Raw genomic sequence first — 18,950 nt, forward strand, 5'->3', positions numbered from 1 at the left:
GGCTTTTCAAAGGCGCTATATTTCCATTACAGACTACTTCCAAACACCAAAAAACCTGAACATTTCAGGGTAAATTATTTTAACACAAAATACGTACCTTGATTTCGCCAAGCTGCATGACTTCTGGAAAGACTTCGATGCAATTAGAGTGCGCAATCACAGTGTGCATACGCCGACAGTTCATGATGGTTGTGGGAATGGATTTCAGCTTATTTCCACTAACGTCGATTTCTTCCAGCTCTTCAAGTTTGGCCATTTTACTACAAACAAAAAAACAAGAGAATATTTTGATTTTTAAAAAGTACTCAAAAGCTTTTATCTCCGAATGACAGCTTTAAATTAACAGTCCAATTTCCTTCAAATCTGTGCGGCCACCTTTCCAGGTACGGTTTACACAGAGAGTGCAGCCATTTTAACTAACATGTGACGACGGATGTGTCCATTCCAGAAGGTGGCAGCAGGTCTATTGGTAGCTGGCACTGGCTCAGTGGACAGGGATTGCATCTGTTGTTCATCCATGATCTCATTTTCACTGGGTGAGGCGTTGGACAAATCACACTCTCTCTGCTCCAGTTTCCCCACTCATAAAATGGAAGTAATGATGACCTCAAAGGGTTATCATAAGGGCAAAGAAGAAAATAAGTGTTGTGTAAGCTATAAAAACATGGGTAGTTCCAGACTCAAACATAAGAGTTGGAAAGCTGATTTGAAGACATTTGACTCTCCTCCTGAATACAGGATCTATGATGCAGGATGACTGTGTTTGATCAGGGGTGGCCAATGTCCGGGGAGGGGGTGCATTGCCCCCTTGGAACCCAGGAGGGAGGCTGCACTTCACTTCTGCCAAAATTGCCGCCGCTGCTGAATTTGCTGCCCTAGAAGCAATAAAAGTGGTGATTTTGCAAGGAAACAAGGTGGACGGGGAGGATGCACCTTGCTTGCAAGTCAAATTTCTCTTACAGGAGGCTTCCATGAAAAAGCATGTATCGGTAGAAGGAATAAGTGCCTTTGTTTCCACACAAAATCACCACAGGAGTTTTGCCGCTGCTCCGGCAAATTCAGGAGCACAGAGCAGCTGCACAAACGGCCATTCAGGGATGTGTGCGTGCGTGCACGTGGCTGTGTGCTGCCCACCCCTTTAAACCACCTGGTTTAAATACTTCCAGGGAAAGAGAGACCACCACCACCTGAGGTAGACTGTTCCACTGTCAAACAACTCTTTCCATTAAGAAGTTTCTCCAAATGTTCCATGAAAACCTGCTTCCCTGCAATTTCCACCCATTGGTTCTAGTCCAGCCCTCTGGGGAAACAGAGAACAAGTCTGCTCCATCTTCTGCAGGAAGGACAGACCTTCTGATATTTGAACACAAAATATGAACATAACATGAGGACTTGCTGCACTGTGTACATGACATGAGCTCTGCTTCTACATTAATGTCTGCCTTTAGCACAACAGTGAATCACAATAGGATGTATAAGTCTTGTTCCTCCTGCCTGCCTGCTTGCTTGCTTGCAAAGTCACTATTGCTGGAGCATCCTCTTCTGGCTGGGATACGAAGCACAATACTGCCAGAGGCCCAAGCCAGAAGCAGAGCACACTCCTCCCACCAAAGGCACCAGGCAGAGGTGCACTTTGTTTCCCAACCAGAGGAGATAGCAACACCAGAGGAGACAGCAACTGGTGGATCAAGGAGATGAACGAGCGGGGAGGGTAGAAAGGCATTAGTCCAATAGCAGAGCTCATGCCACATGCTCACCACAGCGAGCCATCTTCTCTTTGTTTAATCATGTTCATTTCAAGCCATATATTACTAAAACAGTTTACATCCATCACTGCCCTACAGCTACTCCGATAAACATGAACACTCCAACTGCTGAGGGGAAATAGTGAGTTACAGAAGCCTCAAACACAGTGCAGCTGTTGTGAAGTGAAAAGTCAGCTTGGCTGAGAGTCACCCCCACCTTGCTGGAAGGGCTTGATTGGGGGCGGGGGGATCTCATAGTGTCAGAAGGTACTAATTGGTGGGAAAAGGAAGAGAGGAGATGGATGAATTTCTCACAGAGGTTCAAAATATCCAGCCAAATCTTTGCCCGTAGCCCTGTATTCATAAAATGCATGCATACTGCCCATGGCTCTCAAAAGGAGCATGCAGCTGTGTTACATTCCGCCCTAACTCTTGCACCTTGCACCAATCAGGGCAGCAGGCTGGCATACCACACCTCCCTCTTTTTGCCAATCCTGCCCCTTGGGCTTGTTGAACTGGCAGAAACTGCTCAGGGCAAACTCACCTATCAGCTTCCCCCTTCCTCAATTTTTTTTTTTTTTAAATAAAACAGGCCATGAGGCTAAGATCCTGTATCTCCTTTCCTCCTCTGATCTGCTAGGCCCAGGTAAACAGTGAGCATCATCAGCCACTCCACCTGCCTTTGTGTGTATAATGCAAAAACATTTCCCCCCTTCCTACAAGGCTTCAGACCCTTGGATCTATTGGATTACAGCCACATACTAGGCTAGCCAAGCTATGGTTCTGTGTGTGAGAGAAAGAAATACTGGGTTCTTTCCCCCTTCTCCTTGTCAAAAGCTTCAACTACTATGCACATAAAAATGTCACACCACATAGGGAACAATGTATGTTTTGTTTTGCTCCCCAGGATGAAGATTAACTGCATTTGCTCACATACATTCCATCTTAACCTTGCCTCTTTTTTTCCTCCATTCTGTTTGCTACCTCTGCCTCTCTCCCCCATTGCCTTCCACACCACTGAAGTTTAGATTGTAAGCTCAATGGGGCAAAGACCTCTCTCTCTCTCTGCTTTGGTTAGCCTTTAAAAGGGGCATGCACATACAACAACACTGTATAAACAATATTATACCCATCAATAAGTGCTCCAAAACTGTCCCATGAACTGGAGAAACAGCCGCTGCAGCCCTATAATCCTACCTTGCGGGAAAGCTCTGTAGGCGATTGTAGGCCATATGAAGGATCTTCAGGTGCGGATGGCCCGTTAGCAAGGGCACACATTTATCCGTGAGGTGATTGTTGGTCAAATATAGTTCCTGTAAAATGCTGCGGGTCTCTTCGGAAAGAGTAGCTGGAGGCAGCATTTCCAGTTTGTTGGCAGAAGCATTCATGTACCTCAAGCTGCAAAACAAAGCACTGGTAGGTAAAATTTGTACTCTTGTTCATTCGGCTTATTTATTTTGTACACCTCTATCCCATCTCACCTTACGCTCCCTTTTTCCAAGCCAAACAATCCCAGCTGTTGTAACCTTCCCTCATAGGGGAGCTGCTCCAGCTCCTTAATCATTTTAGTTGTCCTTTTCTACACTTTTTCCAGTGTGAGAATTGCATACATGTGGTGCCACATCAGCCTTCCCCAACCTGGTGTTTCCAGATATGTCAGACTGCAACTGCCATCATCCTCAACCAGCATGGCACACAATGGCTGGGGATGATGGGAGATGTAGTCTAAAACTACTGGAGGGCACTAGGTTGGGGAAGGCTTTGATACATGAAAAAATGGCAGGAAGCCATGATGATTGCTTCCAATCACATGTACACCCAGTGGAATAAACAGTGGAATGGTCTGCACAATCAAAACAAGCCACTTAATTAAATCATGGCGTGTGTGGGATGTGATTTCCACAGTCACCACTTGGGCATGGCTTGTCATGTCATCTGAACCCAGACATCATGGCTTGTTGGAGTGGGAAACAACCCCCCAATAACCCACAGCAGCTTATTTTGATTGTGCGAACCAGGTTGGTGTGTACAATGGCTTTTTCTGTGTTGGAAATGTGAAGTGGCATCAAGTGCAACCAAGCAACTCTTCAACCTTATATGAACTTTTGAGAGACAGCAGCAGCCAAATTTGCAGACTTTGATAATTCCGAGCAGCTAACGAAAAATCTAGCATTTCTTTAACCAAAGTCAGACACACTCCATTTTTCTCTTTCGTTTTGTGTTGTATGATACCTCAAATTTGGCAGAGGGGTTGTGTTTTTCTGAAAATCTCCACTATAACTAAAAGGGGGGCATGAAAGCTCAAAAACATGTAGAGCACAGGATTCATGAAAAGGGCAGAATCCCAGGTCTACAGGGCTTCCAGCATTCAGGAAAGAGCAAGTATTTCCTCCTGTGGCTGTTTCCCCACTCCATCATCCCACACTTCTTCGCTCTCACTCCAAAATGGGCAAATATTCAGCTTTCTAAAACAACTGAAATATTACAAACAGAACTATTCTTACAAATACTATCAATTTAATTCAAGTACATATTTGGGGTTATTGTGGAAAACAACTTGGGCCAGGATTTCTGAAAGACTGCCTCTTCCTGTATGACCTTTTCCAAAACATGCCATCTTCACCAGAGGCCCTGTTCTTTGCCCCTATCCCAGAAGAGAGGTTAGGCTGGTGGATACCCAAGATGGGGCTTTTTCTGTAGCAGCAATCTTACTGAGGAACTCCCTTTCCAAGAGAAGTTAGATTGGTTCCACCTCTGCCTTGCTTTCGGTGAGCGGTAAATACTGCTCTACTCCTCCTGGGCTTAAGTGGATTTTAATGTTGCCCTCTGGTTTACTTTTAAGATATATCTGTTTTGCTTTTAATTAGTTGTTGTATGCATCGTTGTTTCAAATGGTACATTGTGTTGATGGCCCTGGTGGGCACAAGGCGATCTATAAATAATTTTAATAATGAACATGCAGATCATTTTTGCCAAGAGCAAAAGCAACTCCTGCATGCAGCAAACGGATTCCCTGAGGTGCTTGTGGGCAGTTTGCCAGTTCTGCCTGAATTCCAAGAACCCCGGCTGTGTGTTATTGTTTTTAAGTTTTAAAGTTCTGAGCTGTCATGGTTGCAATGACATGCTTGAGGTTAGGAAGGCAAACACATTCTTAAGAAAATTAAAATTCAAAGCAACAACCACACGAAAATTCATTATATTTTGTAACTGGCAAGCCCATACTGTCTACATGGTTGCGTTCACCCCCAGCCCCCAACCCCTGCCTGCAAGGCCCAGCTCAAAGTTTCTACACTTAAGCAAAACAAAAAGTTTAATAGAAGAATATTGTACAATAAGCATGATGTATTTTTCACGAAACATAGCAAGGGTGGGGGACCCCTTTCAGCCCAGGGCCAAAGGAAATTGCAGAAAAAGTCTCAGGGGCCACATACCAGGGGTGGGTGTGGCCGAAGGCAAAGGGGGTGGTGCCAAAATTACAAAGACTACCAGCATATCTTAGTGTAAAGCCCTTACTGCCAGTAATTAAGGCTTAGGAGAGCCATGTCAACCTTTTAGAATGGGGAAAAAATTGCACATAAGCCAAGAAACCACTAAACTATCAGTGGTTCGGAGAAAGGGTGTGGCCAGGGGAGGGGGGGCATGGCCATCTGGGGAATCTTGGAGGGCCAGACTGGGATTGGAGGGGGGCAGATCTGGCCCAGGGGCCTAAGGCTCCCCACCCTTGAACTATAGTTAGTCATCCTCTGGGGCCAGGAAGCTTTTGGCTCCATACAAAGGGGCTTCTTCACTACTGCATAGATCTGGGCTGATGAAAGGAATTGGTAGAGTTTGAATGTCATGCAAATTAGTTCAGTTGATTCTTTTTTGTGGGGGGGGCAGGTTTCTCTGTAAATATAATGCTACTTCTGAGACTGCAATTTAAAATGGAAGACGGGTGTGGAGAGAGAGGGATTGCTTAACCATTTTCCTCACGCCACGTCCTTGCTGAACCTCTCCACCCCACCACCCCAGCTTTTAACTTCACTGGGGAAAATATACCAATAAGTATGTTAGTCTTTAAAGAATGCCACCATCTTCATGGTTTTTTCAGCACAACATAACACTCTCTGGAAGTTGTCACTTGTTTGTTAAGTTCCTCCCAACCCCCTTGTTTCCAGGATTAGGGCCTTCTCCACCCCCCACCCAGGGGTCACTGCCCACTACAAGGCTCTGTTCTGCTTCCTAGCCAAGAAATTTAGGATGTGCTCTGTGATTTCACTAAATACAATTTCTTTTGTAAAAGGGGGAAGGACTTATGGCAGTTTTATCATGCCTTTCCTCAGGTGGCTTACATGGTCCCCACCTCACCCCAATTTTTACCCTCAGAACAACTACGCTGACAGACTGGTCAAGGGTCAGCCAATGACCCTTCATTGGGGATTAGAACTCGGGTCTCTCCCATCCTAGTCCAAACACACACATTGGTTCTCAATGGGGACTGTATGTTCAAAAGTGTTTTGAACAGTACAGAGATTAAGGTACGTGCTCCTGACTAATCCCTACAGATGTGTCTCAGGCTACTGGCAGTCAGTTTGTTTGATGTGGATACTGCTTAGATCTGGGGTGAACAATTTTGGAGGCTCCAGGCCAAAATTTCACTCCTGGAGGCTGCAACCCTGCTCTTGCACGCTGCCAAATTTCAGCAGCAGCACCATGAAAACTATCCGTGATTTGCTACTGAATTTCACAGGCAAATCATAATCGTGGCCTAAACAGGCCAAATTTAGAATTAAACTAAGGTTTTGAAGCTAGATTTGGCCTTCTTAGGCCACCGTTGCTGTTCGCCACCAAATTGTTTTGCTGCCCTGACACAACCGCAAACTTGGCAGCGGCCGGGGGCAGCATTTAATGTCAAGTGGCCCACCCCCGCATGCGGCCACCTCCTGGCTTAGGTCTCTGGTCTTCAAACTAGTGAGTTGTGGCCCATGACAAGGAGCCACACAGCTAGACCTAAGGATGGTTGCACCAGCAGAAGCAGCGCTCGTTGTCATTCTTTACATTTTCTTAAGGGAACGAGAGGGCAGATGGGGTGGTGGAGCTAAGAGCAGGGCCCATGTTGCAGATTACAGCAACTGCGTCCCAAACCCAGTGATGAAAATATTGAAGGCTACACTGGCTTCATCATCCATGTGAAGTGACAGCGGGAATGATCAGGAAGCTACTTGGCAGAGGTGAAACAAGGCTGTTTGCTTGAAAAAACAACAAAGCGAATTAGGGAAACCAACAGTGGAAGTAGCCCTTTGATTACAACTTAAAATATTTGTGGTGTACACATTGTGGTGTACTACCAGGGAAAAGTAGGGGAAATATTAGCACTTCTTTCTTCAGATAAACTATATGGAACATCTACACCAAATACTGAAAGATTTTGCTAATGAATAAATTCAACCCCACCCCCACATAAATAAATTCAACACTACCAGCCTATAGAAACTTGCCTTCTGCAAATGAAAGGACAGACACACGACTAAGCAGTCACATGGATGGCACAAAGGGTTTTTTCCCCTGCGTGTATAAAAACCTTTCCAAACCTCTGGGAGCTCAAGAGAACTGAAACCAGGTTAGCTCTACACATTCCAGAGAAGTAATTCTCACAGAAAAACAGAGCTTAATCATCAAGACCATTCATTATTTAACAAGAGCTGTGTGCGTTCATGGGATTGGGGGTGGGGGGAGAACTGAAGTTTACAAGGTCATGAAAAGCACGGGGGAAGCCATTGGATTTAATCCTTCCATCTAGTATCTGGAAAAACATACGTCCATTCACAAATTACTGTAAAAACAAATATCAGACTTGTGAACGCCCTCGGTTCTAAAATAAAGCCAAACAAAATAAAGCCCAGAATCTGTCTCTATATATCTAGTGCTGAAATGGACACCAAAAAAATGGGGGAAGAAAATGCATATATGAGCACCTCTCTCTATTCTCCCATGTAGATAATGGTCTTGATCAAAACACGCACAGACGTGCAAATATGTAGCAGAGCTCCTCACGACTAGGCATTTTACCAACAGCTTCTGGATACCTCAATGTAGACTGGTGTAGGGAAAAATATCAAAGCCCCGCAGCATGCATATCTCATACGTGGTTGCCTGGACTGGGGGCAGTTTGCGGCACCACCTCTACCCTGAGAACAGAAGTGATTCAGTATTGGGTCCACAGCCATTCTTACACCTAAGGAATGAACGCTCACACATGCGAGTTCTTTACTCTGCCTGCAACATGAAATGGTTCCTTGTATGTATGGAACAGTCAGCACAGACCCAGTAGCACAGCCACTACATCGCAGTCACTGCGCTTTTTAATAGAGACACTTCACATGTGTACCTGCACCTCAGAGGGGTGTCTTGCTGAGACACGTGATGTGCATGCATGAATCTGCTCTAGGACACTTGCTTTGTGTTCTTTGAAGGTATAGAGCAGGAGAAGGCAACCTGGTGCCCTCCAGATGTTTTGGATCGCAACTCCCATAAGTCTTGACCGCTGACCATGCTGGCTGGGGGTGATGGGAGTTGACGTCCAAGACATCTGGAGGGCACCAGATTGGGAAAGGCTGGTCTAAGTCATTTTAAACAGATCCCTCATAGAGTCTGCTGTTGGCTGTCGCATTTTTGCCTAGCAAGCCAGAGACGTTGCTAGAGAAGGAGTGGTGGCCAACAAGGTGTAATCATCATATGAAATGTTACATTTGGTTCTGTTGTACCCATTTTTAAAAGGAGGCCAAAGCATCTGGAGGGCACTGGCAATAACAGTTGCCATCTTCCCTTATGTTATGGAAATCAGATTTTCAATCAGTGTAAGCTGTTGAGATTAAATCTGTCCTCGTTTGAGAAAGGAAGTTGGCAATGGGATTCTCAAGACCCAATGGCCTTCCAAGGCCCACTTACTCACAGGGACATTATAATGTTTCATGGGAGTGTAAGGACATCAGGTCATTGCTTGTGCAAATCCCCAACAATATAAGAGGACAATCTCTCTATGAGCCTGCTCAACACATCCACTGCTTTTTATAGAATAAGCAAAGCCATTGGGCTGGTCTAAGAACTTTATGCATGAATGAGAACCTAGCTGGAATTAAATTTTAAAGCATGCTTTTAGAGACCATCACTGGACAGACTTTTCCACCTGCAATATAGGCTATCTTGTTCCACACTTACAAAAAATAATACAGAAATGCATTAAACTTTCCTTGTCACTCACTCACAAACATTTTCATGTCTACCTGCCTAACACACAAAGGGATGCAAGTATTAACCTGATGTGACAGGCCTCACACAGAACATCAAACAAAGCAGAGAAAACAAAGCCTTGAAGCTAGATCAAATAAATGCAGAAGACACTGGGAAGTGTCCCTGAAATCGCCCAGATTTGCACGTTTCCTTTATTAATAACCAGAAGTGAACGAACAGTGCGTCAGAGCCATTTGTTGTGCTAGTTATCTTGCCTTTCTTCCAAAGGAAATAATAGTTTTAGCTTCACAACTAACTTGTGAAGCAAGCAAAGCTAAGAAATTTAAGCCTGGGTGCAAATGTTGACACTTCCAAATCTCTTAACAATGGTTAAGGGACTGGGAAATATTATGCCTGCACCAGGCCAACGACTACTCAAAGGATCCCCAGCGAGTTTTGTGGCCACATTTTCTACATTAGCCTTTTTCAATGCATTCAGTATTTGATCCCTTGAGTTAAGAAATAATCAGCTTAAAGGGGAAATAAAGATTTTAATAGATACAAGTGGAGGAATGGAAAGAATCTGGTCATTATTTTCTAAAAGAAACCACTGTCGGCATGGTAAGTTGTGAGGATGCCCGTGCAGAGATGAAAGAGACAGATTCTGGTAGTCTACCCACCAGCCCCTAACACCCAGAGGAATTCTCCATTTTCACAGTACCATCTGCTGCTGATAATCAAAATGATTATCTGCAGCTCCCCACCGTTCAGTCAAGCTAAGGCCCTCTTACCCATTCCATCCTAGCACAGACGATTTCTGCCAAATAACTGAGATCTGGACACATCCCAGTGGGTTCAGCAGAAAGCATGCTAATGACAACACATTTATCCATGTTGATGAGAAGTCTTAACAAGGTAACCCTAAAGGTTATTGTTGCTGTAGACGATAGCTGGAGCACAGAACAACACAAAAATGCACTACACTCATGAGTGCATTAAAGATTATTGTTGAATTCTATGTATTAAAAAGCAATATAGACATTCCAAAATGCAGAAATTAAAAAGGCAAAAATCAAAACAAACAACACTACAGGTTTCAAGCGATACACATCAGAAAGCATGAAAATTTCATAAGGCAAGATCAGGGGGAGATATTGTAATTAAACCACCTTGAGTATTGTCTGTGCTGTGACAGGCTGCAAGTCATCTGAAAGCTATAACTATTGGCCTGATTAAAATCCAACCCCTCCGCTCCCACACAGTCCCAGTAAAGTAGGCTGGAAGAAGAAAAACATAGATTAAAACTAACTGAGAAAGCTATCTTCTTCATAGTTGGATGGCATGACAGATGGATAACATGTTCCTTCACAGACAACAGGCAGACCCAAACAGGCCATCACTTAAACCTTAGGGGGGTATCATGGGCGGGTTAGCTAATACTTTGGAAGACAGAAACAAAATTCAAAGTGATCTGGATAGACTGGAGCGCTGGGAAGAAAATAACAGAATGACATTTAATAGGGATAAATGCCAAGTTCTGCACCTAGGAAAAAGAAACCAAATGCACAGTTACAAGATGGGGGATACGTGGCTCAACAACACTACAAGCGAGATGGATCTTGGAACTGTCTATCACAAGCTGAATATGAGCCATCAATGTGATGTGGCTGCAAAAAAGGCAAATGCTATTTTGGGCTGCATTCATAGAAGTATAGCTTCCAAATCCCAGGAAGTACTAGTTCCCCTCTACTCAGCACTGGTTAGGCCTCATCTGGAGTGCTGTGTCCAGTTCTGGGCACCACACTTTAAGAAGGATGCAGACAAACTGGAGAGGGTTCTGAGGAGGGAAACAAAGATGATCAGGGTACTGGAAACAAAGCCCTATGAAGAGAGACTGAAAGAACTGGGCATGTTTAGCCTTGAGAAGAGAAGACTGAGGGGAGATATGATAGCGCTCTTCAAGTACTTGAAAGGTTGTCACAGAGAGGAAGGCCAGGATCTCTTCTCGATCATCCCAGAGTGCAGGACACAGAATAATGGGCTCAAGTGACAGGAAGCCAGATTCCAGCTGAACATCAGGAAAAACTTCCTGACTGTTAGAGCAAGACGACAATGGAACCAATTCCCTAGGGAGGTGGTGGGCTCTCCCACACTGGAGGCATTCAAGACGAGGCTGGACAGCCACCTGTCAGGGATGCTCTGACTTGGATTCCTGCATTGAGCAGGGGGTTGGACTCGATGGCCTTGTAGGCCCCTTCCAACCCTACAATTCTATGATTCTATGTTTTGGTCCTGTAGATTAAGGCTTAAGGCCAAAATCACCTCTCTTGTAAGGAGCATTAACAATATAATCCACTGGATTCCCCAGTCATTTTGGGGGAACTCCTAAAGTTGAGTCCCATTCTCAAGTATCCAGGCAGAGTATCCATGATGTTCTCTCAGTTCACTAATGAGTCAGCTTTCCATTTTCATCAGGGAATGTGGCATGAAGTCCAAGTGGGGGACAGCACATCGCCCAGCCTTGTATTTAACAATGCAGCTGGTGGCCATTGCCAACAAGGAATTCCATGCAGGTGAGCAAGGTGATCTTTCCATTTGTCCTCTGACACTCCACTCCAGGGCTGGTTGCAAAGGAAGGGAAGCCTGTCTCTCAGCTCTGATGCTCCTCCACCAGTTGCTCGGTAGAAGGATTTATTTTTTAAACTAGCCTAAGGCACCAATATTCTGCATTTTCATGTTGGCCACTTCCACAGCAGCCAGCATGGAAAAGGAGGCTACTAGCCTCATAGCAGGCTAGTAAAACAAAAAACATTGCAGGCGAGTAGTTTTTGCGGGCATATTTGCAAGGCTGGCAGCCAAAGTGACTGTGTCAGCAAAACAGAGCCTCCAGTTTGGATATCCAAATGCTTAGTCCAGATCTAAGAAATTTATAGACAGGCTTGTCCAAAGACCCGAGCCATTGCTTCGTCAGTGAAATTGGCCTAATTAGTCAACCTGACCTCTAGTAAGAATATTTTCACTAAGTACCGACGGCTAAAAGATAACACCGGTATCCTACAAGAGTACATATTACTAGCTTGTCTTAGCAATGATGGCATTTCACACAGAAAAGACTGAGTCGTCTATCTGTGCATACAGTCACTTCAGTGCTCAAGTAAGCAATTAGAAAGAGATTCAGGGCTTGTTTTTATGGTTTTAATGTTTTATATATTTTATATTGTTTTATTGTGTGCTCTTGGGTTTTAATTTTTGTGAACTGCCCAGAGAGCTTCAGCTATTGGGCAGTATAGACATGAAATGAATGAATGAATGAATGAATGAATGTTATGTTACAGCTACCACATAGAAGTTGCTCGAAAATGCTTCCACAGCACAGTGGCTCCAGGCATAACATCTGAGAACCACTCACCATGTAAGAGAGTCACCCGTCCCCACATCAATGTACCTGCGCCAAGTGCTCCATACCTGCGCCAAGTGCTGGCAGGAGTGTGCAGTGGTGGTGTGGAAATTCTCCATGTGAGAGACAACCCACATGACAAGCAGCTATTGCAAGTCTCCTCTTCACTTGTGTGCAGAAGTGTCTGCAGCAGTTTCCAAATGGTTGTCACAACATGATATGCCCTGTGATGCTTCCAGGTTATTCTAGTTCCTGAGAGAGGAAACTCTGTGTGTAAGAAGGAGCCCCTGTATGAAGTCCTTCCACATGATCTCAGACTACAGATGTCACCTAGAAGCATCAGGAAGAAGCCGCACTGCAGTAGCTCCCACACTGCTAAGCAGAAAGCAGACTAGTCACAGAATAGCCTCTGAAGGCATCTACACGATGGAAATAACTGAAGTTCAGCATATGAGCAATATATTTGTTTGGTTCCACAGAGAATGCAGAAGTCTGTGAATGCCACAGCTGATGAAGATCCATCAATGCAGGCATCTCGTTGTTATGTTGGGTTATTTCCAGTTATTAAGGCCTAAGAATATGGACAAAATGCTTGACCAAGTTCAGTCAACCACCTGTTCAGCCAACCATGCCCGTTGCCTCTCTGGACTTATTACATCTAGCAAGGAGGGAGTGCCTGGCTGCGTTCAGGAGGTGGTAAATGCCTCTTTGAGAGAGACAGAGAGAGACATGAGAGCAGTCCCAGCTCCCTTAAAGAAGGCAATGGTAAACTTTACCTGAAGAAACGTGTCTTGGAACTGGTGGCATGAAGCACCTTTTACCAGCTTAGAACAGTGCACCAGCTACAGCCCTGTCTGGACAAGGATAACTTGGCTTCAGTTATCCATGCAATGGTAATCTCCCATTTGAATTACTGCACTATGCTGTATGGGCTGCCTTTGAAGATGGTCCACAAACTTCAGCTAGTTCAGAATGCAGCAAGATTGATAACTGGGACTGAGTAGTGTGAGCACATCACATTGGTGCTTAGCCATCATCACAGGCATCCACTGCGTTTCCACATCCAATTCAAAATGCTTATTTTGACCTTTAAAGTTCTTCCTGGTTTGGGACCAGGGAAGGATCACCCCTCTCCATACATACCTAAGATGTTCTTCAAAGGCCCTTCTTCAGTAGGTGGCTACTGGCATGAGGGCCTTCTCGGTGGTGAGACCCCTGCCTACAGAATGTCCTCTCTACAGAGGCTCACTTAACACCTAACTTGATACATTTTGGTGCCAGGCAAAGACCATTTTATTTCCCCAGGCCTTTCAACCTGCTCCCAGTCTAAGCAGTTTTATCTTTGCTATATGTTCTTCTGCTGCTTTTACATGTTCTATTGTTGACCTGTTATACTGACCCTAGGGAGAGCAATTCCTGGTTTTCTGAACATACCCAGTTGCAACTCATACTTAGTGAAAAAGTTTCAAGTATAAATTCACCAAAGCAAAAATTCATTGTCTTGAAGAAATCAGAAGGCCCACCAATGAAAGCTACAGGGAATAATTTCAGATTTACAGTTCAGTGCAGCGCTTGCGTAACATAAAAAAGTTTGTGTTGAGAAGTTCGAAACGCTTTAAAACAACATATTTCAGTGTGAACAGCTAGTACTTTCCCACCCCCTTTAAAGCTTAAACTACATGAAGAATTATTTCTATTTGAATGAATAAGACAGCACATCTGTTCTCCTAACAGATGGCTCACAAACTGAAAGGCAAGGTAACCGTATGTGAAAGCAGAAAACTGGTCAGTCTAGAGCTCTATCATTTTAGGGTAGCTGGAAGCTATGACTAAGTGAAAAAGAAAGTAGCAAGATGCCCGACTAATGATCTAGAACACCAAACTGCTTGGAATTTCAAATCGCCACAGTACTTGAGCAATTTGTGAAATAATCTGAACTGAATAAATATTCATATTAAATTTACTAAATGTAATGGGGTCAGAGAGGAAGTAATTGGAAGAGGGGAGGGGATGGAGGAAATATATATTTCCATCCCTAGGAACAAAAGGACCAGAAGGAAACAGCAGGTGGAGGCAAGGAAGACCTCCTCAGTAGCACCACCATCAGCTGGTTTCCAAGATCCCAATAATTCCCCAGCCTTGTGCTCTCCAGATGTTTTGAACCAGACCTCCCAAGATTCATGATCATTGGCTAAGTTGGCTGGGACTGATGGGATCTTAAGCCAAAAAATACGGAGGACACCAGGTTTGGGAAGGCTGAGATAATTCACTACTTCAGTACTTTGTACCAAATGGATTTTGCAGCAGAGATGGTACCTATACCAGGATTTCCCCGCAGTCAGATGGCAGACGCAACCTGCTCTCCCAGTGACTGCTGAAGTTTTATCTCCCCAATCCACAGGCTCCAGGGTGAAAATGGAGGCTCCGTTCCACATGGCTACTAGCTATGATGGTTATATGCTACTGCCTGTATCAGAGGAGGCACGCCTATGTTCACCAGTTGCTGGGGAACATCAGTGGGAGGATGCTGTACTCATGTCCTACTAGTAAGTTTCCCACAGGCAGCTGGTTGGCCACTGCATAAAGATGTACCCTTGGTCTGATCCAGCATGGCTTTTCTTACGTTCTTATGCCAATCACCTCACTTTCTTCAGTGTTGTGGAACAACCCACACAGAAGAGAATGGAGGGATGCCCCTACCCCTTCAAAGCTCCACATGTGTGTTAGAACCTCAACAAGCTTTTGAACTGAAGCTAGCCTAGCAGGAAGTCCTCTGATAATGACTGAACCAGAGCCATCCAGAATTCTAGGGGACGGGGTGGAGCTCAGGAGTAAAGCACATGCTTTGTATGCAGAAGGTCATGGGTTCAATTCCCAGATCTCCAAGTAGGGGCTGGGAAAGACCCCAGTCAAACTTTGGAGAGCTGCCTGCCAGTTAGTGTAGTAGATGAGGTAGATGGGCCCATGGTCTGACTCAATACAAGACAGCTTCCCAGAATTATAATACGCCAACATACTTGGGCTAGGAGAATGCACTTAATTTATCACTGAGGACCAGAGTGGATCATAAGCTGCAATCTATCAGACACCAGAAGGCCAGTGCTAATCTTCTCATTTAGAAAAAAACACAAACACCCACCCAATACATTACATGTAATCTGCACAAACATGGACAACATCTGGTGCACATTGGTAAAATGTTGGGAAGAGTTCCCCCGGAGGTGACTGCATGTGGTATGTTTTGGAGCCGATAAATAAAATAAGATTTCAACCTGATTTTTAAGTTCAGCAGCAAAGGTTAGCATTCATACCCATTAGATCAGAACATGTGTATTTTGGTTTCTGTGAAAGTTGTGGTGGGCCAAGCAGCAACTGCAGCAGCAGGAGACATTTAAGTGACCAAATGCCATTCTAATGCTAAAGGCAAATGTTCAAAAGCATAAGAATTCCCTGAAAGGAAGAGATGCTGAGCTGACTCCAGGTCTGAGTGTGTGTTTTTTTAAATTTTAGTAGCTGCACCACAAAATACCTCCACCCCCAACCTTTGGCTCAACTGTCAATCTTGAGGATTAGACCGGTTTAAAATTTAAAAAGCCGAGATCCTTTCAAAATGCTAACGAGTGAAAAGTTGATGCCAAAATCCGAGAATGGGAACAACACGTGTGCCCACAGGAATGTTTTCCTCACCATCCAGTTAAGAAATGAAATACACCATACAGGCCAGTAATTGCCAAAGGACATGTGCCAAGGCACACTATGGTGCTGTGTGGAAAAAAAAGAAGAGGAATTAAATACTCCTGTGATACAGAAGTTTCCACTGAAGAAAAGGCTGCCTATTGCATCACTGCAAGATCAGAAGGCCAAAGAAGTGAACCAACTCATCTCCATGGGGGAAGACAGTACTGCTGCATCAGGTGGAACTGAAATATCCAATTATTCCTAATGTAGAGAGTGAGCAAGCAGAATTTCAGCTCAACCTGATGCATGTTTACTTGGAAGGAAGCTCCACAGTGCTCAATGAGGCTTACTCCTAAGCAAGTGTGCAAAGGATTGCCGCCTTATTCACCTTCAAGAAGAGAGACTATCCATTGCATCTCTGAATGAGTTGGTATCCTGTGCTTATTGCTAGTTGATCAGTAGACACCAAAATAGTGATTCGCAAACTCCTCTGTGGTCTGGTAATTTCTAATATTACACACGCTAACACCCAGTTTGGATATCATGGTGGCAATTCCAGGGGTCCTGGGTTGGTTTGTGACGTCCAAACCTGGAAACTCTAGATTGTTTAGAGGTTAAACAACTCAGACTTAACCCAACAGCAAACTATGGGTTATTGCTGGGTTAACTCTGGGTTGTTTAGCGATACACAACCCAGATTTTCTAGGTTTGGGCATTATGAAACAACCTAGGAATGGGGCATTCCTGGGCTGTTGATTAAAATCAGATGTGGCTCATGCATGGTGCTCATCCCTGGCAATTCTTGGGTTAAACAACCTAGAAACAAATATGGTTTTAGCCCAAATACCACCACCTTTTCTTGCTTTCTGGTTACCTGTCAGCTTTCAGCAGCAAATTAGACGGCAGCTCTGTAAGCAGGTTGTGTTGTACATCCAGGACCTCCACATGAGTTCGTTCAATCCTCTCTGGTAGCCTTGCTAATTGATTGTGTCCCGCAAGCAGCTTCCGCAAGCTGACATTGCAAAATAGCCTTTAAATAGAAAAATACACACAAACAATAAAGCACAGAACACCAATTAAAGCAAACTTACAACAAAGAGATCCCGAAAAAAATGAGCAACTCTGCAGGGGAAATCATCTCCAGCAATACAGCCAACTTGTTCACTGTGCAATGATTCTACTCACTGAAGCAAATGATGGGGGAATCAATTTATTTTTGCCCAATTCTGTGCACTGAACAAGATTTTACTCCCAGACCAGAGGTGGAAATTCTTGTGTTCTTGGCAGAGTCCTGCTGTATCCCAGACAGTGCTCTAGGGGCCAGTAGCACATTTTGCCACACAAAACAACCTCTACTGGCATCCAGGTTATAGAATGAAGTAAGCACCATGCAGCAGTAAAGGCTTCACAGTTATGCGGTTAAGGCAAATGCACATGCACAACCAAAGGAGTATGCAACTTCATATACAAAATGCAACTGCAAAAAAATTGTAAAAGGAATCTGCCAGCAAAGCCCTACCCCATGTTCTCACCAACTTAACCTCTCTTGGTGGTGGGACACGCAGAAGGGCAGTCTTCATACAGTGGCCCAGTTCAGACATAACACTTTGCCACAGCATCCACTTCTTGGTTTAAAGCAATCACTGATTGTGCCAAGATCAGAATCCATGGTTTGATCTTGACTTGGTTTAACCATAGTTTAAACTAACCACAGTTTAGCCCAGTGTAGATGGAACAAACTGTGGCTAGTTTAAACCAAGAAGCAGATGCTTTCAATCTTCTCACAATCAGCTGTGCTGGAAGAAGAGAGAGGAGGAAGGAAGCATATGAGCCCAAGGCTTGTTTTAGTGTTATGTCTGACCCAGGCCACTATGTTTTTAGATGGACTCTGAAAATATCTTAGGCATACATCAAAAATCATAGTAGTATGAATGCAAGAAGCAAGTGTTTGAAAACAAGCAAATCAGTGGCTCCCTGCTTCATGCATTCTATGATGAAACCTGAATTTGTTGCTATGCAATGTATGGAAGTTTTAATACACAGCCCCCATAGAATGCCTGAGTGTAAAATGTTGAGTGTAAAATGTGCATGGCTTGATGGGGCTCTTTGGCTAAAGTCTCTTTGCACATGAGAAAGTTATTGGTCAAGAACCACCTCTAAACTATTATTTACAGAGCACCACATCACACAGCACTAAACAATGAATGACAAATATTTTTAAAAAATGATTTGACTATTAAGGACTGAATATTCCTGAACAGCCCTGCCTGATACTCAGCACGAGATGTCCATGATGTTCTGAACAAGAAAGTGTTGGGTGCACTCCATCATTATAAATTACAACCCCAAAGAATTAAATGGTACCATGCCCATACACAGGTCTCCATGCTAATACTTTCCATCTTGCCTTTCATCCTTGAATCCACAATAAGCTACCATTTCCCTCCTAACAACCATTCGCATGCCATCTACACTACCTAATTTCCCCCCATTGCTCTACACACAGATCAAAATCATACGGGGTCTCTAGCAGTCAAATATAAACCTTTAGAAACCGTGTCTACATTTTCAATATGCTTATGGGCTAAGCACTATGGAACAGAATCCACCGTGCAATGACCAATTGGCTTGAGCACAACCTTTGGCTTCATAACCATCCATCACATAATCCATTTGTTAAGTGTCATTACAGATTATTTCTGCTTTTACCATCTAGCCACAGAGTGGGTCCCCCCATTTACACCCTTTGGTCCCAAGAACACCCATGAAAAAGAAAAACTGCAATATGTTTTTCAGCTGCTGGCAAAAAACCCTATTTTAATATTTAAGAAATGGGGCTTCAATTTTGAACAGTTGCATGGGTTGCTTTAGAACTTCTGTCTGGAAATCAGAGATACTGGAGGGTTTTGTTTTGGTCTGCA

At 44.1% G+C, this 18,950-nt stretch overlaps 1 protein-coding gene across 1 annotated transcript in view; it reads right to left on the reverse strand.

Moving 5' to 3' along the window:
- PHLPP1 (PH domain and leucine rich repeat protein phosphatase 1) overlaps window positions 1-18,950 on the reverse strand; it is a 195,939-nt gene that overhangs the window by 20,813 nt on the left and 156,176 nt on the right. The window contains 3 exon segments of the mRNA XM_084850512.1: window positions 98-260; window positions 2,943-3,143; window positions 16,904-17,059. Coding sequence (XP_084706638.1) covers window positions 98-260; window positions 2,943-3,143; window positions 16,904-17,059 — 520 coding nt within the window.

Source organism: Heloderma suspectum, chromosome 4 (genome assembly GCF_057233095.1).
Source record: "Heloderma suspectum isolate Gila_16-S chromosome 4, 16-S_ref, whole genome shotgun sequence".
Classification (NCBI taxonomy): domain Eukaryota; kingdom Metazoa; phylum Chordata; class Lepidosauria; order Squamata; family Helodermatidae; genus Heloderma; species Heloderma suspectum.